The sequence below is a fragment of the Lotus japonicus genome, chromosome 6 (assembly GCF_012489685.1).
Source record: "Lotus japonicus ecotype B-129 chromosome 6, LjGifu_v1.2".
NCBI lineage: Eukaryota > Viridiplantae > Streptophyta > Magnoliopsida > Fabales > Fabaceae > Lotus > Lotus japonicus.
This window is the reverse complement of record NC_080046.1, coordinates 7,453,290-7,477,733: the sequence shown is the minus strand read 5'-3', so window position 1 is coordinate 7,477,733 and position 24,444 is coordinate 7,453,290. Positions and strand designations below refer to the sequence as shown.

General features: G+C 36.3%; 1 protein-coding gene and 3 pseudogenes across 1 annotated transcript; 3 read left to right on the top strand and 1 right to left on the bottom strand.

Annotated features, from left to right (window-relative positions):
• Positions 1-3,126: 3,126 nt before the first annotated feature.
• On the top strand, positions 3,127-3,861 carry LOC130724809 (60S ribosomal protein L10a-like; annotated as a pseudogene).
• Positions 3,862-17,775: 13,914 nt separating this feature from the next.
• Positions 17,776-19,279, top strand: LOC130727037 (ABC transporter G family member 42-like; annotated as a pseudogene).
• An 88-nt stretch (positions 19,280-19,367) lies between these two features.
• On the top strand, positions 19,368-19,908 carry LOC130724808 (ABC transporter G family member 36-like). Its single transcript, XM_057576086.1, has 2 exons — positions 19,368-19,547; positions 19,636-19,908. The coding sequence occupies exons 1-2, from the start codon at positions 19,368-19,370 to the stop codon at positions 19,906-19,908; spliced, it is 453 nt and encodes a 150-aa protein (XP_057432069.1).
• A 1,657-nt stretch (positions 19,909-21,565) lies between these two features.
• Positions 21,566-22,715, bottom strand: LOC130724807 (sucrose transport protein SUC2-like; annotated as a pseudogene).
• Positions 22,716-24,444: the final 1,729 nt, after the last annotated feature.

Genomic DNA, 24,444 nt, shown 5'->3' with positions numbered 1-24,444 from the left:
TGGGCCTATGTGGCTGAGGTTAAAGCTATTCTCCATGCCCTCTTATTCTGCAAAAACCATGGCTTCAATCACATTTTGATCGAGAGTGATTCTACTCTTGCGGTGGGGTGGGTAACCATCAAATTGAATCGTCCTTGGAAGCTTATGAATGATCTGAATTTGATTGACCGACTCATGTCCGAAGTAAATTGCATTGGTGTCTCCCACATTTTTAGAGAAGCCAACTCTCTAGCTGATGCTTTAGCAAAACAGGGGTGTGATCGCAGCTCCCCCCTATTGGAGCTTCTTCCTCCTTCTGTGGTCTAATTGGTGGCTGCTGATGTTATAGTTTGCATGTCCAAGTGCTTGTTGTTTGTGCCTCTTGATGGATCCTTTTTGTGCTGTGTGGAGAGTGCTCCTACGCTTCCTTTCCTGCTTTCTGTCGTGTTTTTTCTTTGGTTGCTGTAGCTTGTTTTTCTTCTTGTAGCCTAGTTGTTTGTCTATGTTCTTTGTCTTTTCTTTTAGCAGCGGGCTTTTTAAACTTTCTGGCCTCCTGCTTCTCTTGTATTTCTTTTTCCTTGGTTATATATTCAGCTTTCTAAAAAAATAATAATGCAAACCGTACCATGGAAAAAATGGTTAGCTTTCTAAAAAAATAATAATGCAAACCGTACCATGGAAAAAATGGTTAGAGAAGCAATTGGTTAGTCAGAGAGAGAGAGAGAGAGAGAGAGAGAGAGAGAGAGAGAGAGAGAGAGAGAGAGAGAGAGAGAGAGAGAGAGAGAGAGAGAGAGAGAGAGAGAGAGACTATTACCTACAGTATATATGTTCCAAAGATGGTGCGGAGGATAAGTGGATGGTGGGAATGTGCCCGTGCGGCGGAACTGAAGATGGAGAAACGGTTGAGTTTGATTTAATTTGTTGAAGGAGCTGGGTTTGATGTCTTTGTTCTTATTCTCAATGCAAGGCTTGCTCCGATGAAGTGAAAATTAAGGATCCAACCAAAGAAGCTAGCTAAGAATGAGAACAGAGAAAACAAGTTATTAATAGCTAGCAATATAATATAATGAACAAATTAAAAGTTAGGAAGAGAAATAAGAGAGAGGGAGAGGGAGACAGAGCTAGAGTGGCTATTACCTATAGTAGTATATCGCTTGCATACTGCTAGAGGCTCAGAACTCAGGAGATAAAATAAAGCAAAGCCTGCATACTGCTAGCTAGTGTATCGCTTGGAGACATAGAATGGGTTGGGATATCCATTCATACAATGAGCAATGGAAGCCTTTTATTCTCCCACACAACCAGTGCCAAACCCGGATTTGCGCTCTATCGAAGATCTCTTCCACTTGCTGTAGCATGCCTCCCTTATTCTCAATGCATGGCTTGCTCCGATGAAGTGAAAAGTAAGGATCCAACCAAAGAAGCTAGCTAAGAATGAGAACAGAGAAAACAAGTTAATTATTAATAGCTAGCAATATAATGAACAAATTAAAAGTTAGGAAGAGAAATAACCTAGCAATGAACTATTATCCAATAGCAATTAAGTTGCTGAACAGATTATGTTAGAAAAAGTTGAGAGAAAACTCATTTAGTGAATGTGATTCAATTGCTGATTGAGAGATACAAAAGAGAGCATAATTTATAGGGCGCAGTTGATGGATCTATACTAACAGCAAGCCAGGTGTTAATTAATTACAGACAGAGAATGGTTTCCTATATATGTGTGTTGTGGGGATAGCTAGTGAGTGAGCTGAGTGGAGAGAAAACAAGTTATATTTTGGAAGGAAGTGAGTGTTCTTTTTTGAGTCACATGTCACTGTCATTCTTCAAGAACTAGTTCTTTAATTAATTTGTTTTGCTCTCTAGCTTAAATCAGATAACAGGTGAGATCGAGTTTCTCAAGATTGTACACCATGGACTGGATTAATTGCTAGCTACAAGGCTAGTTACTTATTTCCTATTTCATGCAAAATATACGCATATTAATACATTCAATTATGATCAGTATGTAAACTAAACAATATAACATTGATACTCACTTATTCATTAGTTTTCTCTATATCTCTCGTATCATATCACATCATATATCATATTTATAAATGATGTTTTTTGTGGTAGTTTAAGTCAGATTAAGATGTGGTACTCAAAATGAGTTGGTTCAATAATAAAAACTTATATACTGGTTAAAATTTTGATTTTGTTCTGTAGTAGAAATGCAATGTTCCAGTTTTAGGGATGTGAAATTTACGAGTTGTGTTTTCTAAGTTTTGTTCATCTATTAACCATTGTCATTTTACGCGCATCTCTATCAACATCATCCGTTTTCACCACTTATCCATTTTTTATTAAAAAATGAATTTCTTGAGATAAAGTTAATTGACAAATGAAAAATCTATAAATGTAATATTTACCTTCAATAACAGAATAATTATCTATTGAATTAATGTGGATACCACACAAAAAAATTTCAAAATACCACAAAATTTAATTTGTCTTTATCAATTATCTAGTTTTTCTTAGGTGTCTACGTTATTTAAGTCTCAACCAAACTTTTTCCTAATCCATTATTACGTCTAGTGCATGCATTGAAACGAACTTGTATGTTAAGTTAAGAAGGCATCCGCGTTAATTCATTATAAACGAAATTGTACATGCACATTGCACCACGCGATGATACAAAAATGAAACATAATAAATTAAGGGCCCCAACAGTTTCATAACTAAACAAAATATTTTATTCATATTTCCTCTTGTAACAAATAAACAAAATATCTTATTTCGATGAAGTTGCAATTTTTTAAATTGAATCATTTTAAGAACCCATCAAAGACAATATTAGGTAAATAAAATTGAACACTAGTCCAACTGATAGCTACGTCTATATATGTACCGTACCCATGCCGTGTAAAGGCCTAGGCCAGGCTATAGCCTAAGGCCCCAAATCAAGAAAAGAAATTTTAGGCCAAAAAATATTAGTTACTATTGAAAAATTTAGTAATAAGATCACACAATTACTTGATAAATCTTTTTGTATTGAGTTTTTTTTAATACATATTAGACCAATTAATTAATTTTTATAACAATTTTTTCTAATATGAGACTATTTTTTATTTTTTATTATGATTCCAAAAAAATTTAAAGCTTTAGATGGGGTTAGATTGAAAAACATTGTATTAATCTTGACAAGATTTTAAGATTTTATGAACATTTGATATTTTTTTGGTACATCGGAAAGAATGAACATTTGATATTGAGGGTCTTAATTTATTTTCAGAATTGAAAGTATTAAAAGAAGTGTTAATAAAAGAAATTACCATGGGGAGAAGATTGGATTGGACTGGATGGATGTCGAAGCATTGAAGAAGCTGAACAAAAATAAGAAGTTGGTGAAGAAGCTAGCTAAGAAATACCATGCATTTTTTAGCTTCTGAGGCTGTCATTAAGCAGATTCCTCGTCTTTTGGGTCCTGGTCTCAACAAGGCAGGCAAGTTCCCTACACTTGTCACTCACCAAGAATCCCTTGAAGCAAAGGTTAACGAGACCAAGGCTATGGTCAAATTTCAGCTAAAAAAGGTGCTCTGCATGGGAGTCGCCGTGGGTAATGTTAGAATGGAGGAAAAACAGATCTTTCAAAACGTGCAACTGAGTGTTAACTTCCTTGTCTCTTTGTTGAAAAAGAACTGGCAAAATGTTAGGTGCTTGTATCTGAAGAGTACCATGGGGAAATCGTACCGCGTCTTTTAAGGGATTTATTTTTAAATGCTCTATGAACTTGTGATCGAGCTCAATATATTGATTATCCTAATAGCAAGTTAGAAAATTTCATGCTACTGTTTTTGGATAAAAATTTTGGTTTTATATTTGAATATTGGGTAATGTTAAGTTTGCTAAAAAAATAAAAGAAATTACCAAACATATACAAATATTGAGTTATATGAAAACTTCAGATTCTTTTCCAATTAATATATATATTTATATATTTTTTTTTCCTATAGAATTTTATTGAATTCACGTAGCAACTGCTACCACTAAAAAAAAATTTCAAAGAGAAATATTATAATTGCTTGATTATAAAACTCTGATAAATAATATTACAACTAAAAATTTAAAAGATTGCTATAAAATTAATATTTTAAATAATATATTAAGTCTCTTCTACTGGTGGCTTTGGGCCCTTGCTCTGCAAATTTGAAGGAAACTCTGCATCACACCTATCCCGAGCATCTTTGTATTTTATCGCATTTGTTCACTAAAGTGTTAGTAAAAAATGCTACCTTAAGTTTTTTGTCTTAGGTCTCAAAATGCCTACACAGTACCTATACACGACGCTAATGAACTCATTGATTAAACATGCACTCAATAAATTTTATATTTTATATTTAATTTATTAAATAATTTAATTGTAAAATAAACCTATAATTTTTTACAATAGCTTAGGACTCCTTTTGAAAAAAACCCAACAAATCCCTAATTCCTAATTTCTTCCAAACTCTTCTTCTTTGTATGTTTCTCTCGTGCAATAGATTAGAGGCGAGGTCCGTACTTTTTCTTCCCAGATCAGTTTATATTGATTCCTTGTTGGTATAGTTAGGGGACGAGATGGTAGAAGATTATGGAATGATTTTTTTTCACCTCTCATTCTCAACAAAAAAAATGGGGATGATTGACACATAATTATAGCAACTACACAGAAAACTAATCAAAAGACAAACCAACACCAAGGAAAGAAATGCGATATGAACGAATCAAACAGTGAAATATGAGAATACTCAAGACATTATTGTAGGGTCAATTTTATGGAACATGCTATATACGCAGAATTATATACAATAGCAAGGTTCTTGAACATCTGAAAGTAGTGTTATAGCACAGACTGCATTATTCGAACATAACTATTTAAGTTTATGGCACAATTTGGGGCTTTATTATCTTAGTGATAAGCTGCAACGGGTAGAAAAGAGAGAAGTGTATAGAAAAGATGAGGTTGGAAGAAAATGGGAATTAGGGTTCTCTGCGTTTATTTTTTCTTAGAAAATGAGTTATATACTTATATGCTATTATATAAAATGATAGGTTTATTTTGCAATTAAAATATTTAATAAATTAAATACAAGAAAAATAATTTAATTAAGTGAGGTGGATAATCTAATTACACATGTCATAATATAACTAGTACACTTAAGCAATTGGTGATTTAACCCTATTTTCTATATGGGTTATTTAGACAACCCTTAATCAAATTCGACATATTATATACTCCGTAGTGTTTAATGTGGTTTAGACTGAATTCAAAAAAAAAAATGTGGTTTAGACTTAGTGTAACTTATTTTTACTTTTTTGCTATCGTCATTAATGTATAATAGATAAAGCTTGAATTTCGTTCTTTTCCAAAAAAAAAATTGAATATAATTCAAACAGTTTTAGTCATCGTGACTTGTGAGACGTGGTAGTTCGGCCAACTTGCAAAGTGACCTCATCGGAATGGTGCAACATGCGATGCATACGTGTTAATTATAGCTAAATTTGATTATTTTTTCATTTCCTTTATATTTTCTTTTTCATTTTCACATGAATAATTAATAGTAATAAATTGGTGCTACTGTGATTTTCTTTAATTTAGTGGTTGCTGCGGTATGTGACACTGAGTATCCTACTGCCATAAAGGTGTTGTGTTGGGAAGAAATTAAGGCTATATTTGTTTTTCCGTTGGTTTTTCCGTTGGACCCCTTCAATGTGCTTTTGATTTGTATGTAACTGTGTGTCATCTTGTTTGGATAATTTGAACTCACTTTTACCTTAACTCATTTTTGCCTCAAAATCCACATTCAGCCAACTTGACACAATACTCACTTCTAAATTGGATGAAAGTTGGTACATTGAAAGTTGGTACATTGATATTAAACTTTTATAGTAATTATACACATATGAAAGTGTTTTTAATTAATATTATCCAAACAAAATTAATTTATCAAACTTACTTTTAAAATAAAAGCATCCAAACATAAATCACATTACAACAAACTCACATTCATCGAAAATCGGTTTTGCAAATCCACACTGACTCAGCATTTGTTTTGCAAACTGAAATCCAAACACACACTAAATTACTTGGGTTGTGTTTGGTGAATTGTTGGGTTCACGTGCTACTTCTAGCTGGGTCTAGCCGATGATGTTTAAAGTCATTTGTTCGAGAATCATTAGTCAATTAGCAAAAGCAATATTAGTTTCTATTTTTGTTGCAGGGTTAAGAGCCTCAGTTCTTACAATATCCTCAATGCTAGTTTTTAGAGTTGAGTTCTTAAGTTAAGAATTAAGAACTAGGTTTTTAAGCATTAAAGATTGTTGACGTGAAGTTTTGAGTTCTTAAAAAGTAATAACTAGTTCTTATATAAGTAACTTTGCATTATAAGTTCTAAGTATAAAAAACATTTTTTTTCTCTCTCATTCAAATTGCTTTGTTGTTTTACGAGTTTTATTTTATTACTTTATGAAAATAAAAAAAGTATAAATAATGTGATGTGGTGTGAACAAATGAGTAGTGCTAAGAACTAAGAACTTTGATTAGAGCAAAATCTGAAAAAGTTGTTTGAAAATTGTTTAAGCACATGTAGCAGTACGAGCCCAAATAAATAATGCTTAAGAATTTCATTTTGTATATGGATTTCAACTTTCAAGCACCACATGGGCTTGGTGAAATGAATTTTAGCTTATTAAAGAATTAGTTAACATTAAAAATAATAAAATTATTAATAATCGCATATTAAATGAAATTAAAACAAAGTATAGTTGATTTATTCACAACAACACAAACTATCTTTAGCGACCGGTTTTTAGCAGCCATAATCCTATTGTTGGCAATTTACTTGAAAAGTTAAAAAAAATTGTGGCAGTTAATTGATGTAAATCTGCAATTATGATATTTGCTACTTGAAAATCACCTCATGTTGTTCGTTCCCATTGTAACGGTAATTGAAGCTAGACGAAGCAGGAGCACACCTCCCCCTTGTGACTGCAAGCTTCACCGAGGTAGGAACAAGCCAAAAAGGAGTTTCACTCAATTATTTGGCACTATTGAAATTGTTTAAAAACTGAAATTGAAAGCTGAAATTAAAAACTGTTAAAAACTATTTTTTAAACAATTTAAAAACCGTAATTTATCAATTTTCAGTTTCTATTCATTATTCTTCTCTTTGATTTTCTTTAATTATTTGGAACTATTAATTTTTGTCAAGAGAAGCGGTTAGTGAGGGCTCGCAGCGATGTGTTTGGAGTAACCCTCCATCTAATGTTTATGCTTCACTTTATTTAGATGCATCTAGTTAGTTTTGTTTTGTCTTTAATCTTCCTCCTGTAACAAATTTTTTTTTTGTTCAAATTGAAAATGTGCAACCTATCCTTATTGTGTCCAAAAATAAGGGCTTGATCGATGGCTAATTTATTATCAAAATCTTCTAGATTCTTCCTTCCTTTTTCGAATTCGGTATATGTTTTGTGACTTTGTGCGGCGGGCATTGAAATTTTCTTGTTGATTGTGTACTGAGCAAAGGGAGTAGAAGGTTTAGCATGTTCAAGGGATGTGAACGCCTAAGGTTGTATTTGGATGGAGGAATATTGAGGAGAAATGTAATTTTAGAGGGTAATTAAAATCATTTATATTAATTAAATTATACGATTAGGGTATTTAATATCTGGAATTCTCAAATGTCTGGCATTTAATTAAATGAGGTATTTAATTTAATCAATGAAATATGAAGTATTCAGAATCACCTCAAATTGGAGGGAATTGTGATAATCTCTGGTGTCTCACTTGATCGCTTGTCTCTAAACCCTAAAATGAATGAGCCTTGAACCATAAAATTGATCATAAACCCGACATGAACCATAAAATCCGTCAAAACCCCTAAAATCGTCACTTAATCTGACTCGAACTCAAAATTAGCAAAAAAAAACCTAAAATCTACCCAAAACCCTAAAATGGACACTAAATCGGTCTCGAAACCTAAATTGACCGAAAACCCTGAACCCCGACCTGAACCATAAAATCAGTCGAAACAATCTAAAATCGACACTAAACCAAACTTGAACCTTAAAATCGGCCAAAAAATCTTAAAATTGACCAAAAACCCAAAAATTAAAACCAAACCTGATTTGAACCTTAATATTAGTCGGAAAACTTAAAATCGGTCTAAAACCCTAAAATCAAACTTAAACTCGACCTGAACCCTAAAATCGACCCAAAACCCTAAAAGTGACACTAAACTTGACTTGAACCGTAAAATTGGCTGGAATGAACTAATCATATTTGTCCCAAATATAAAGTGAGTAAAATATAACCTAGAGATGATGTTCCTTGACCTAGCACCCCTTAGGTCTTAGACAATTTGACATCATCAACATAGAAAATGAGATATTCTTTCTTAATATATCATCCAGTTTTTTAAAAAAAGAAAACTTGATTTCTAAAAAAATATCTTAATTTAAATAATTCAAAATTCTTAATACCTATATCATGCATGATTTACATATATTCAATTTAGATTATGATTTTAATTATTTCTTACATGAAAATGTTTCGATTTAATACAAGAGAGATGATCGTGGGGCCACAAAGACATTGTTTATGGATGAGATATCAACGGATCTTGATAGTTCCACAACATTTCAAATTGTGAAATGCTTGCAGCAGATTGTGCACCTCACTGAAGGAACCATCTTGATGTCCCTTCTCCAACCGGCTCCTGAGACATTTAATCTCTTTGATGACATCGTTCTCATATCCAAGGACCAAGTCGTTTACCAGGGCCAACGTGAGCACATTGTCGAATTCTTTGAATCATGTGGCTTCCGTTGCCTTGAAACAAAGGGAATCGATGATTTCTTGCAAGAGGTATGCATGTGATCATCACAACCACCACCACACGCACCCTTGGCAGACCATGTTAAAAGCTGGTCCACCATGTTTTACTACTAACACTTAATATATATTGTTTATAAAAGCACATTTGATCCCCACTTAACGTGAATGTGCAATCGGAGTCCCTAAACTTCAAAAATAATATTTTTGATCCCGAGAAAAGACAGAGGAAGAAGATAAAGATTCAACGGGTTTAATTTTTCTTAATTTTTTAATTAATTTTATTAATTAAAATAATATTAAAAAATGTCACGTAGTCGCTAAGTGAGTGTTAGTTTTTGGACGGAAAATGGATTAAGGACCAAAATTCACTACCAAAAATTTGGGTTTTAGCGGCGGTTTTTTAGCAGCGGCTGGTAGAACCGCCGCTAACGTTTCAAACTAGGATTAAGGATTTCAACTTAGCGGCGGTTACTTTATCGCTGGCGTCGTGTTTAACCGCCGCTAAGTGTTCAAAATACCAAAATATCTGTAATACAACGCGGTTTTTCCCTCTCTTCCACTTTCCTATGTGAACACATTTCTAAAAAACCCCTAACCTCTTCCCCCTCAATCTTCACCTCACTCTCTTCATCAAATTCCCCTTTCATTGAAAACCCTCAGCACTGCTTCATCGATCTTCTCATCCGAGTGACTACGCTCCTTTGCTCCCCATTATCACCGTATATCCTTTCAAATTGGGGCTCCTCCGTCGTTTGCTGTCGTTGCAGTCCCTTCGTGAACTTCTCAAGTCGATACGGTCTGCGTTTCGTGGTTTATTCTTGCGGGGAGACAGAGTAAGTGAAACCCTAACAAGGGATTGCTCAGGTTGGTACGGTCTGGGTTTCGTGAGAATATTAGGTACTGCTATTGACTATTGAGCATTTCCTTGTTTATTTTTTCATTTCTTTGACACTCAGTGATTTGTTTCTGGTTTGGTGTTTGCTTCTTGTTATTTCATTTCCAGCCGAGTATTGTGTTCCATTTGTTCGAGTGGGTGGATTGTTTATTGCTGCCAAGGGTCATGATCCTGAGGTATGTAATTTCAAGTCTTTTATCTTCTGCTGTTTCATATATCATGTACTCAATGATGCTTTGCCTGTTGCTTTCCTGCAAGAAATGTCTGCAATGTTATTTTAAAACCACAAGAGATTTGGGTAATTCTTAACCGTATGGTATCTGTCATGGGTAATTCTTAACCGTATTGTATCTGTCGTACTAAGTCTTTTATCTGATTTGTATTTCATTGGTGTTGATCGTGTCCTTATAATGGGAAACCCACCAGCTTGGTCCTGTTCAGTAGATTGCAATTGAATTACATTGAAGGAGATTTTTCCGGCCTTCGTGCTGAACCGTTAGGAATAACCACGTTTCAAGCATGTATTCTGCCCGGGTATCCTCTAGTTTGAATTCACTTTCAGAGTATAGTTCTGATATGATAGTGCCCTGAGAGGGAACCAATGGGCTAGCAGCCTGGGAGTTTGCAAGTATTAAGATTTCGCAAATTGTTATTAAATTCTTGTAAATAGTTTGTCGTGAATATAATATTGAGAAAAGAGAAAAATTTAGAGGCTGATTTTTATCCCCCTGAATGAAAATTATAGTTAAGAAGCCGGACCACTGGTTACACCGTTAAGGCGTGAACCTGACCATTTTCTGGTTTGTCCAACCTCTCAAGCTGCTAGTTTGAAACTTAGTCTTTGAACCACTGAATTGGTTACATACTGTCCTGAACTGCATTAAGTTTAATTGATATCTGGCTCAGGTTGTACTGATGTAAACTACCATCTTGAGCTTTGGTTTTTGCGATTCAATTTGTAGCATGGAGCTCCAGAACGTTGGGTAGGAAGTTAAGTGCACTCTACCATCACCTTGATGATTCGATGCGCATGAAAGCTGATTGCTATCTGCAGAATTTCCAACGAACACTGGATGGGTGGTAGGTCCTTCGATCCAATCTCTGCTGTCACGAATAATTTACTTCGTCAAATCCTAATTTATCTCTTCATCATAATAACAAATAACCAGCTCTATTTTGAAATGAGAAACAAATTTGTGTCAGTTAAATGTAACACCCTGATTTCGGTGGCGTCACTTTAGTAACCAAAAGTAAACTTAATGCGGAAAAACGTGAAATATTTTTTTTTCGATAATAACTAAGACAAGACTGAATTAAATAAAACCCAAAAGCGAAAAGTAATAGAGCTAATATACAATATATAAACAGCCCCCGCTGTAAGTAACAACCTCGTCACGAGTAACCTCCAGTGACGGAAAGAAAAGTGTAGCGCCCGAAGGCAAAATGTACAAACCAAATCTAAAGGTAAGTGTCCGCAACACTATCCCTCAAAACTGAGAATAAGCTGGCCCATCGGCCTAAAACAAGACCTCCTAAGTCCAACCAACTCTCTGTGATTCCCGTAAAGAAACCACACAAAAAGCTATAGGTGGGAAACTACCCTGTCCCGAATGAAACAAATAATGTTCAGAGCTAAGACTCTACTCCTACACTAATCCCATCTCGAGGAGCTCACACTAACACTCAATCCTACATGCTAGCATGATCGTCGTCCGAATTCGAAATCCAGAACGACCTAGTCTACATACACCATCCGTCCTTTGCTCGCTATCGCGATGCGCTCCTGTTCCAGCATCCCAACTCTAGTTTCCCCCGAAGGGTGAACCGTCGTGAACCAGTCCGCCAAAGACATCTGACAAAGGGCGTTTGTCCGCCAAAGCACACACAGAAGACGCGAGGGTCAACTCCAAAGAATTACATAAATAATAGCACCAATAGATATAGATAAGAGAATAGCCACTTAGGCTTATAGCTAGGGATAACATCCTAGGGTTGCATATTTCCACAAAGAATATAACGACTGTAAATCACAGTTAACATGCATCAAGTAGAACTAACAAGTATCAAACACACTCATCAACTATGTTAGTATGCATGTTGCATGAAATGATATGCAGGTTAACCCAGTCAACCAATATGCAATCCGGAACGGATGGACATCAACGGATCAGCCCTTCACCAGCCACGGTGGTGCCATTTCGGCTCGCGTGCCTCTTACACCACACAAAGGTAGTCAGATCAGCCGTAACCCGTAGGTCTGCCATTTCGGTCTGCTACAAGAGACGTTTACAAACGCTCTTTCACGGAAATCCGGGTCTTATGACCATTTTGGAATCCGACGAGGTCCAGAGTACGTCCTGTGTTAATACCCCATTAATGTTGCATGAATGCAGGATGATTAGTCAACCAACGTCTCCGATCTCACTCGACACGTCGCCACGTGTTCTAGGTAAATTAAAGTTTCTAAAAGCTTACCCTAAGGTAAAGTCGATTCTGCGACAAAATACAATAATCATAAAATGAGTGCAACCACTCACGATGACTCTTCGGGTCATCAATACTCTCACGAAGTCTCACGCTTCAGTGAAGTTTCATGCTCTCACAAGGTCTCACGCCTCAGTGGAGTTCCATGCTTTCCACAAGGTCTCACGCCTCAGTGGAGTATCCCGCATTCACAAGGTCTCACGCCTCAGTGAAGCTTCATGCTGTTCACGAGGTCTCACGCCTCAGTGAAGGTCCATGCTTTCCACAAGGTCTCACGCCTCAGTGGAGTATCACGCATTCACAAGGTCTCACGCCTCAGTGAAGCTTCTCGGCTCATCCCTTGGATGGCTAACAAACTGCTCAACGAGCGAAGGAGTACCAACATACTCAGAACTTACCAAACTCCTCAACACCTGGATCCGACGACACTCCTCGTTTTTCCAAAACTATGACTTGACTTCCAATGCCTTCCTTCGAGGTTGTTATCATTACTTAAAGATTTTGAGGTTATTTAAGGTCTTATGAATTTTCTTTATAAAATAGATTCCATTTCGTCTTATCGCAAGTCTTATACATTTGCAGGATCTCCCAATCCCAAGTCGCTTCCAGAGGATGTCTCGATCCACTAAACAAAATTAAGGCCCGAACCTCGTTCGTCCTATCAAACTTTCTCAAAACTCTCAAAATAAAATCGGCATGACCTGCCCGCTATTCTCACCATTCAGAATCTCAGATTCCAGTACAGAGCATATTTAAATCATCACAATCAACAACATGTCATATATCAATAAATCGCATCATAAACACTTAGCACTTAGCATATAAAGCATGCACCACACATCCTAGATTACCCACATAGCACATAGCATGTAAGACAATCTCAAAAACATTCAGTAGATGAATCATCTACATTGTCAGCCGAAGCCTCAGAAAACATTTTCCAATCACACACAATCCAGTGCATAAACAGTAAACAATGTCGAAACATCGACCCTAAGCATTAACTAGAGATTCAGTGAGAAGCCCTCACCTGCAGATTCTCCAGGATTATCTTCTAACTCTTCCTCACAAGCAAAGCGTTGCTCCTCAGGAAATTCCTCAAAAGTTCCTTTAAAGCAAAGTCACAGAAATACTATCAGAATCTATCGAGAACTAAGCTATCGATACTTACTAAGGTTACACGAAGTAATCTATACTCTAAGGTACGATAATCTAGCGCGAAAGACAAGTTTTCGGAAAAGGAAATTTTCCTCCTCCTCCCCTATAGGGCTCGGCCACTTTTGGTAATTGTGGGGCTCGATTTTTCTTCGATCAAACTTGGTTCCTATGCTTTCATAAGCCGTAACTAAGGGTATTCTGAACTCGGAAAAATTATCGGATCAAAAACTGTCGCAGGGGTATTTTGGTCATGATTTTTAACTTAGGATTTTCAAAACTGAAATCCCAAAAATAAAATTTTGCAGGGACGTCACCAACGACGTTTATGACAACTAATCCTACTAGCACTAAGCTAAGGCGATAGTTTTCAGCCTAAAGGTTGAAGCTTTACACCAAAAACTCCAAAAATGGGTATTTTAGGTTCAAATTGATTCCGGCGGAATTCCGGCGACATAACGGAAAATCTAACCCGGCAGAAGTGATCTTGGGCACATAAGGAAGAGGTTTAGAATCAGAAATGAAAGATTCAGGATAGTTTTGCAAAAACCCATAAACTATCCGCTCAGAAAACTCTACAGAAAAGCTATGGAAAAAGCGATCGGAGGTAAGGATTAGCGACTATACCTCGAAGCCTTGAAGTAGCAACTGATTGATCGACGATCAAGCAAACGATGAAGAAAATCTTCTCCTCCTTCTTCCTCTTTGTGGCCGCGGGTTTGGGTGGGGAAATGGGTAGTTTTTTTGGTTTTTTTTTTCTTCCTTTCTTTGCTATATATAGAAGGTGGAAATTCGCGGGAAAATGAAAGTTTCGCGAATCTGATTTTTCCGGCGTCATTCTCCATGAATTATTAGATATGTTTTGGCAAAAGAATTCCAAAACTATAAAGAGGTCTCCTTGTATTTTTGGCAACTAAAGCGTAGTCGGTATCAAACTATTTTACCCGATAAGTTGCTTTTTGCATCGAATGTCGGAATGGAAAACTTCCTTCGGAAGAAAGATTGAAATCATCAAGAGAAATGGGTGTACGCGTGTAGAATATTCATTTGAAGCTCTGAATAGATAAAGTCTTCATTGTCGAGAAATTCTAGGGTTTTGAAATACCAGGGATTCGGTTTCGGCAAACTTCCGATGATTGGAATCGGACGTTCGTAGATCCTAGAGTTTCGCCTCGAAACGATTGTGATATATGGAAAAAGAGAAGTTCTAACATTTCTCTGAAGATTTTTGGAATTAACTTCCGTCGTGCCTAAAAGTGAAAATTAGCTATATACTAGGGTTTCTGACCTAGGTTTAAGCGTATAACGATCGTGCTATAACTTAAATCGACTTCGATAAAATCCTTTGACTTTTCCTGAACTTTCTCCTTCATAAATCTATTTCATTTGACAAACTCTTGTTCAGGTTTCCTTTCACAATACATCAACCCTAATCGTGAATAAGATTTTATTCACTAAGCATAAGCTTAAAAACTTGGGTCTTACATTAAATGTCTTGTTTCCATTGGATAAAGCTTAATAAAATTTTAAACAACTTACCAACTATGTATTGTTAAAAATCACGGTTGTTGTTAAAACCGCTTCATGCAGTTCATGCCAGCTTTCTTTCGAGCCATATAGCATAACTGTGTTGAATTCAAATATGCATACTGAATTGACAAAACTTATGCGGTGTATTTTTCTTACCTGCATTTGCCACATTAGTCTCATCTCTGATTCAAAGTATGTATTTCATCCTCACATTCCACTTGAGTCTGTCTATGATATTATATATAGCTTTATGGTTTTGAGGATCTCCCCTGATGATAAATTATTACTTCACATTATACATGATAGGTTCTGTCGTACTGAATATACATGAGGAGAAATCAGAATTTCTTAATGTTCCTTTGATGTGTTGAGAAGGCCCCATTCTTTTATAAACTCTTGATGGGGTCACTTCCTTTCTGCTTTGAAGGGCCTAAAGTAGCTGCATATATAGTATTCAATTATAACCTCTTCATGTGGTTAATGTGTTATATTTTGGTATGTTATATACCACAAAGCTGAGCCTGTGTAGCTTTGTTCAAGTACCCCTATAAGAACATTAAATGGGTGTCTATCATGTAAAATTTTAATGATGTGTGATCTTGCTTGCATTGATAAGTTCTTGTTTTGTCTTCAAACTCCGAGGGGTATTTGGAAGTCATGTCTTTGTGAAATACTCATGTTGCTAAGACTATATTCCAGCAAATATTTACTTCTATGAGTGAATATTGAAAGTTCTAGGCAATAACTTTGTTGCTTTTATAAGGTAAACCTATAGATAATGAGATAAATTTGGAAAGGGATAATTTATATAGCCATGAACCATAAGCTAATTTTCTGTAATACATGAATCAAACATTTATTTGATGAATTTTGCTTCTAGATTTTTGCACTTATGGTGTGGCAACCTTGAATTCTTGATATGCATCCATTTTCTAGTTCTTTAAATATGCTTCTTAACCCGCTTTTCTTCATTTGCAGGAAGTAGACTTGGAACTTGGAGGAACCTTGAATTCTTAATATGCATCCATTTTCTAGTTCTTTAAATATGCTTCTTAACCTGCTTTTCTTTATTTGCAGGAGGTAGACTTGGAACTTGGAGGAATGCCTGAGTTACTTGGATGAAACCTTTGCTTAAAAGCTGAGTCTCATCAGCTGCATGAGTAGAAGAGAAACAAAATCTGCTGAGGGAAAGCTAGAACATTTGTCAGGTTTGTTTTACAAATTTATCTTCCTTTATGGCAATCTTATCTTTTCTAATGTTTCAATTGCGTTTCCATTCTCCCAATGGTTGATTATTAAACTTAATATGCTCAGACCAACCAATGACTTATTATTATTCTTTTTATGCATTTCAAATGGATGAATTAATATACCATGGAGCTTAATTATTGTGTTTTTTATGTAGTTCAATCATGGTAGACTCTTAGCCAATATTGGTATGACCTTAGGGTTTTTTGTGGGAAGTTTTTATCTTTATATTGTTCATGATAATTTTAATTGTTGATTGATTTTAAATGATTCTTGTGTGACAAATAGATTGGAACTTGGTAGTCTTATACGTGGTTACTAATGATTGATTTTAAGGTATCATTTCTGAAAAATGCACTATTAGCAGTGGCTGAAACAACAACTGAGTTTTTAAAATTTTCCAATTTTCACATTAGCGGCGGTTGTAACCGCCGCAAAATGTAGAAAACAAAAGAAAAAGTAATTGCATTTGGGGCGGTTTTAACCGCTGCTAAATGGTTAGTCTAACCGCCGTTAAACTTAGCGGCGGCTTAAACCGCCGCTACATTTAGCTGCCGCTAAATTTTTTGCGTCGCCAAGTTTAACGTCGCTTTTCCAGCCGATGCTAAGTTTTTTAGGGTGTTTTTTGGCGGCGGCTATAACCGCCGCTAAAAGCCTTTCTAACCGCCGCTAAATCCCGTGTTTTTTGTAGTGATTGTTGCCGGAGTATAACGTTAGAGACCAAAAATATAATTTCTGAAGTTGAGGGACTTCGATTGCACATTCACATTAAGTGATGGACCAAATGTGCTTTTAAACCTTGTTTAAAATATAAAAATTAATTTGCAAAGAAACGTTTTAAGGAGATGCAAGTGAAATGGAGCTTGAAGGAGACACCAATGAACAACCAAGATAGGGATGGCAATGGGTCTCAAACCCATAGGGTACCCGCAAAAAATACCCACTTTGGGTATGGTACAAACCCGCTAGATGGGTATGGGTAATTACCCGCAAAAAGTATTGGGTATGGGTGTGGGTATGGGTACTATAGTACCCAGCCCGCCCCATACCCGCACACACACACACATATTATTATTATTATTATTATTATTATTATTATTATTATTATGAATAATTAACTTAAGTTATAGCTTTCAAATTACTCTTTAAAAAAAAGTGAGTATTTAAGGTATTCATAATCATTGCTAATTTACTCCCACTTATTTTTAAAATTAGTAAGTTAATAACCTACAAGTTTAGAACTATATTATAAATCTAAAATTATAAATTTAAAGTTATATATTTCTCGCTTATTCCTTCTAACAAAAATATTATTAGTTGAAAGATTTTTATTTTTTAAGTATTTAAATAATCTTTTGTATTTATATTAGTGTTTTTTATTTAAAAAGTTAATTGTATTTTTAATTTCCATTAACAAAAATAGTGAAAAATATATTTTGGTTCGCTAAATTGCGGGTATTGGGCACGGGTACGGGCATATAGATACCCAGAGGGTACGAGGACGGGCATTCAAATTGTTACCCACGCGGGTATGAGGATGGATACGGGTAATTTTTAAAAACGTGGGTATGGGGATGGGTACTATAGTACCCTACCCAGACCCTACCCATTGCCATCCCTAAACCAAGACTTCTAAGGCCTCAGTCCAAGAGAGAGTCAGTACTCCGATCACTATCTACTGCTGATGGAAACAATTCAAGTAAGTAACAAAGCAGAAAACATTAACCCTTGATGGTTTAGCTAAATGTTTGTTCTTGAGTGATTCTGATTATACTTTTGTCTTGTGCATGAATGATTTCAGGAGAAGTAGCGATGCAGAGAATGAGTAGCCAAGCTAATAATGGATCATGCGCTGAAGGTGCCCCAAGAAGAGGAATGGTTCTCCCTTTTCAACCACTTGCAATGTCCTTTGACTCTGTTAATTACTTCGTGGACATGCCTGCAGTAAGGATCCCTATCCCATCACTTGTTCAGTATAACTTTATAACCTACACCATTAACAAATAACAATGCATGGTGAAGGCAGTCCTAACTTTGTTGAGTTTGACAGGAAATGAAAGCGCAAGGGGTGGCAGAAGATAGGCTACAACTTCTTAGGGAAGTGACCAGTTCCTTTAGGCCTGGAGTTCTACTGCACTGATGGGAGTTAGTGGAGCTGGGAAGACAACACTAATGGACGTTTTAGCTGGAAGGAAGACCGGTGGCTACATTGAAGGAGATGTTAGAATCTCTGGGTTCCCTAAGAACCAAGAAACCTTTGCAAGAGTTTCTGGTTATTGTGAACAAACTGATATTCACTCACCCCAAGTTACTATCAGAGAATCATTGCTTTACTCTGCATTCCTTAGGTTACCAAAAGAAGTCAGTAGTGAGGAAAAGATAGTAAGTACTCAGCAATATATTTTTTATTCCTTCTCTTAATAAAGGTACATAGAAGAAGGGTGGAATAACATGTTTCAATTATTTCATCTTTTCAACAATTTGTGGATCAAGTGATGGATTTGGTAGAGCTTGGGAATCTCAAGGATGCCATTGTGGGGCTTCCAGGAGTTACAGGGTTGTCAACCGAACAGAGAAAGAGGCTGACAATCGCTGTTGAGCTTGTTGCTAATCCTCCAATCATTTTCATGGATGAACCAACTTCAGGTCTAGATGCTAGAGCAGCAGCTATTGTTATGAGGGCTGTCAGAAATACTGTGGACACTGGAAGAACAGTTGTTTGCACAATTCACCAGCCTAGCATTGATATCTTTGAAGCCTTCGATGAGGTACCAAAACCTTGTGTCATGTGTTTCCTAATTACATATAACATATATTTCCTAATCTGAGTATGGATATAGTTTCTCTTATACTATGATTCTCTTATATCTTTTCTTTGCTACTTAAGAAAACATCTCTTTTTGCGCTAGCTCGTGTTGATGAAAAGAGGAGGGCAACTGATCTACGCCGGACCTTTAGGTCGGAATTCACACAAGATTGTAGAATACTTTGAGGAAATTCCAAGGGTACCAAAAATCAAGGAGATGTACAACCCAGCAACATGGATGCTTGAAGTCAGTTCTGTCGCTGCTGAAGTCCTGCTTGGAATGGACTTTGCTGAGTACTACAAAACATCAGCTTTGGCTCAGTAAGTCAACAGACGATTATAACACTTTTTCTCAATTAGAACATCAACTTTCAGCTAACTAACACATTCAGCTAACTAATTTCTTTTTCATGATGTTTAGGGAGAGCTCAACTGACTTGAACATGGTCATAGGAGCATTGCATGCTGCTGTTATTTTTATTGGAATTAACAACTGCCAAACTGTTCAACCAGTTGTGGCCATTGAAAGAACTGTATTCTATAGAGAAAGGGCTGCTGGAATGTATGCTCCTCTGCCTTATGCTATAGCACAGGTTAGAGGGTTGATCTATTTACTTCACAAAACTATACATGTTGCTTGCTATGATACCTTACGCCATTTCAATACATTGTCAATTGCAGGTTTTCACCGAAATACCATATGTGTTTGCCCAAACTGTGTTTTACTCACTCATTGTGTATGCTATGGTGAGCTTTGAGTGGAAAGTGAAGAATTTCTTCTGGTTCTTCTTTGTCAGCTTCTTCTCCTTCCTGTACTTCACATATTACGGTTTGATGACCGTGTCCATCACACCAAATCACCAAGTGGCATCAATCTTCGCAGCAGCGTTCAACGGTCTCTTCAACCTCTTCTCTAGCTTCTTTATCCCAAAACGTGAGAGTATACCCTTCTAGTTAGTTTGGTTAATTATTATTTCTATTAGAATGAATCTTATATGATCTTTAACTAATTAACTACAAACTTTGGCATTTCAGAAAATTCCCGGATGCAAGGTACGTGGTTATGTCGATGACTGATGAGCGGAGAAAGCCAACATGGAAGTTGCACCATAAATTTTCAGCAAGGTTTCGGCATGTGGAAATTCTTGGAATGGTTTAGTTCCAAGTGAAGAAAATTCTTGGGATGGTTTAGTTCCAAGTGTAGTGTAGTGTACTCTTTATGGTGGAGTATGATAATTTAATTTGTCGGTATATAGACAATGATAATTATGCTTGTCGGTGAAGACAATGATTGTCGATGTAGACAATGAAGATTGAAGACCATTACAATCAAGGTGGAGATTGTTGGGGTTGATTGCAATGTAAGTCCCACATTGCTAATAAAGGAGAAAAAAGATCAAGTTATGCATCTTGGAGAAGTCCCACATCGCTTAGATTAGTGAGGGGTGAAAGAGTCCAAGGTTATATATAGGGATCTCAAGTTCATTGTTTCAACGCACCAAAACACCAAAGATGTAGCACCTGAAAACACTTTAAGTTTATATTGGTGTTTTCTTTTTCTCTTGTGCTCTTGGTTTAGAGCATTGTGAGATGTAGTTCAAATATTTACTTTGGAGAGTGTGGGTGTACTGGGGTCATGGGGTGGTTGAGAGTGATGTCTATGTGTTGTAACAATTTTCACATAGTGTTTATTCTCTGGTTGTCGGTTTTGACAACGACCGTGGTTTTTTCTCCGGTTTTGGAGTTTCCACGTCATATTCTTGTGTTGTTGATTGCTCTCCTGGTTTATTTTACTTCTTTAGCTGTGTTATTTCCTAACACAACCATTATGCCAGCTCACATAACTAACTGTCTAACCAAAAGCTAATTAACTAATTATTACAATAAAGTCCTTGTAATATTCTACATGGTACTTTTGGTCCTTCGTCCTTATTCTTTTACACCCTCCTACAAGTTGAAGGGGAGACGATGTTGTCCATGGCTAGCTTGGCAACAAATCCTTGAAAGACTCGCGGTTGCAATGGCTTAGTGAAGATGTCAGCCACTTGAAGAGCAGTTGAAATGGGTAAGAGCTTGAGAACTCCAGCTTGCAACTTTTCCCTCACAACATGACAATCAATCTCAAGATGTTTTGTTCATTCATGAAAAATTGGGTTAGCTGCGATGTATAATTCACTTTGATTATCACATAACAAAACATGAGTTTTGGTGCAAGTGATCCTCAAATGGTTTCTCTTCGTATTTTTATCAAGCTCACAAAAAGTTTAGGAAATTGATTTCATTTTTTCTTTGTCAATCGACTAACTTATATTGACTTTGAGAATGTATATATATATATATATATATATATATATATATATATATATATATCTACATGCACACACGCAGCAGGCACGCACGCATCACAAACACGCACACATATTTATGTATATAAGCGGTGTCCGAGTGTCCTACTTTTTGAAGATTAGCTGTGTCAGGGTGTCAGGGTCGTGTCGTGTTGGAGTTAATGCTTCATAAGTTATAAGTAATATGCACATGTGTTAAAAGGGATTTCGAGGACTGAGAAAAGGATCGTTGCACTTGGCTTCCAAATGGTGGCATTGTTGCTCACCTAGCACTCGAGCTCTGCAACATTGGCAATGAGCACTATCATGGCGAGGCAAACTGCAAGAATGCAATTAACCATCCCCCATATTCTGTTAGCTCCCCCAACATTGCGACTCAACCGTTCCACAGCCAGCGAAGTAAAACCAGCACCACCGAATTCACCATCAGCCCTAATGCGTCAGCACGAACCCCGACATCATACACTTCGGTCCCTACATCCCCACCATACACCTCCCGCGCCATCCAATCAGTGTTGTATAAGACATATGGGAACTAAACAATCCAGTTGATGGTCGTCACCAGCATCAACATCCACATAGGCTTCTTCAGCTCCTTAAAGGTGTTGAAGAGCCCTACGAAACACTGATTGCTCACATTGTGGTTGGTTTCTTGAACAGGCCCGACGGGAGGGTCATGTACATAAAAGAGTGTGAAGATGACAACAAGGAGCAGAATGATGATTGTTAGGAAGAAACATGTTTTTTAGATTGGCACACAACACGCCACATGCCTTGGTCTCTGCGAAGGGAACGATATTGTGAAGCCTGTCACATACCCTAGCAAATTATTTGTTGAAGTGTCAAATGTTAATTGTATTACAAGATAGCAATGCCAATAAAATTTAATGCAAAATGATATAGGATTATTCTTTTCTTATTACCAACGTTGATGAAAAATGAATATAGGGTGTAGGCGATACAGATTTTGCCAGGCTGAGTAATGGAAAGGTCGGCGAGGAAGGCATGATAGGGACCCTGAAGCATGTTATTGGCGACATCGAGTACCCCAAAAGCCCATGATGAAGATGGCAATGGCACGAGGGCGGGTTTTCTTTGAGAGGTCGTCACTGAATAACTGCCTGAGGTCCGTGGTGTAGCCGATGAGTAAGACTGCAATCATGCCGACAAAGATAAAATGGCGACGACGACCGAAGCGGGAGGTGCAATGGCCGATGTAGTAGCCTACAATGGGCTGGACAAGCACCCTGGATATGGGCCCACAAAGCCAGATAAGAGAGGCAGACTTGTGTATCACACCGAGAAGTTGGATGTAAGGCGTGAATGAGAAATTTGGAGTGCCCAACCGAATTGTATTCCAGCAGCGATAGATGCCACTGCGATCATCTTCCTAAGCGGGGTGGGCTGCGCAATCATTTTTTTGTTACATAAAAAAACGATTAATTTATCTTGCCTTTATAATATATATATATATATATATATGAAGGTTTTTTTGTGGGTTACGATATTTATGTAATATTCTTAGAAAAAGTGACATAGTAGATTGTCTATTGCTACTTACTTATACTTTGCAAACTTTGTGCTCCCATCAATTATGTTTGGCTTACCAAAATGAAAAACGAAAAAGCAATACTTAAAACTCTGCAGGTACCAAAAAATACCGAAAATGTCTCTATCATTCCACAATATACAAGGAGCGTTGCTATATTGCACACCCAAAAAGTGCACGAGGGTGCACGACCAGTTTATAATCTATTATTTTTCATTTTTTAGGTTTTATTTTATTTATTGCGAAAACAGATTAATCACTAGTCTTGCTTGGGTTGTGCATGCACATGTCGTGCAACCAATAATTTCCCAAGAGCGTTGCTATATTGCACACCCAAAAAGTGCACGAGGGTGCACGACCAGTTTCGAATATATTGTTTTTCATTTTTTAAGTTTTATTTTATTTATTGTGAAAACATATTAATGATAGGAAATCACTAGTCATGCTTGGGTTGTGCATGCACATGTCGTGCAACCTAGCATTTCCCATATAGAGCGCTGCTATATTGCACACTCAATCTAGAATATTATTTTTTTGACATTGCTAGAAAATTGATCTTGAAATATAGTACACGATAAGGTAAAGAACATACATTTAATGTGAAATTTAATTTTCTTCTAAAAATTGGTCTTGAAATTTTGTCAATCACATCCATCTATCTATATCTATAATCTATAATCTATCTATATTTATATATATATATTTATATATCTATCTATCTATCTATCTATCTATCTATCTATCTATCTATCTATCTATCTATATCTATATCTATATCTATATCTATATCTATATCTATATCTATCTATGTATCTATATCTATCTATATCTATATCTATATCTATCTATCTATCTATATCTATATCTATATCTATATCTATATCTATATCTATCTATATCTATATCTATATCTATCTATATTATATATAAAAGAGAAGTTTTTGCAGCCTTAAGGGTAAAACAGTCTTTTAATAATTTAAAACACATTGGTGAATATTTTCCTATGGTCATATATGTAAATTCAGAAAAAATTAATTATGAATAAATCTTAACCGTTGATCTTTTTTAATCTCCACCGATTATCCTTTTCTACAGGAACCAAATTGGGCAGCTGTTTCTCATTATGGAATCTGAATGTTCACTCTCTCATAAACCGTTTTCACTCTCCATTCTTCCCTACTCACTCACTTTCTCATTCTGTCCTCTCCACCTGTGGTAAGAACGCTTCCTTTTTGTCTCTTCCTGCATTTGGACTTCAGGCTTCTAATTTCTTTACCATTTGTTCTTGACCATGTTTTCGTTGTCATCTGCATGATTCTCATTTCTCCTCTTCCACTCCGGTAAGATGAATTATGTTAGAAGTCTCACATTGGCTAAAGAGAAATTTTTTGTTACCATATATTTGTCCACTTAGAATTTCAAGAAAACAATGATTGATATTTGTACAAAAAAATTCCAATGTGTTTGAACTTTGAAGGCAGCCATAGTAGAGAAACACACACCTCCAACATTATGGTTCCTCTCATTTCGTAGTCCCCTCGCGCTTCGCTCAATAGTGAAATGCAAAGTCGTTATCATTGATGGTGGTCACTGCTC

Coding starts and splice junctions, on each gene's coding strand:
- LOC130724808 (XM_057576086.1), top strand. CDS start 19,368: ATGTTTAGGGAGAGCTCAACTGACTTGAACATGGTCATAGGAGCATTG. Junction 19,548..19,635: donor TGCCTTATGCTATAGCACAG/GTTAGAGGGTTG, acceptor TGTCAATTGCAG/GTTTTCACCGAAATACCATA.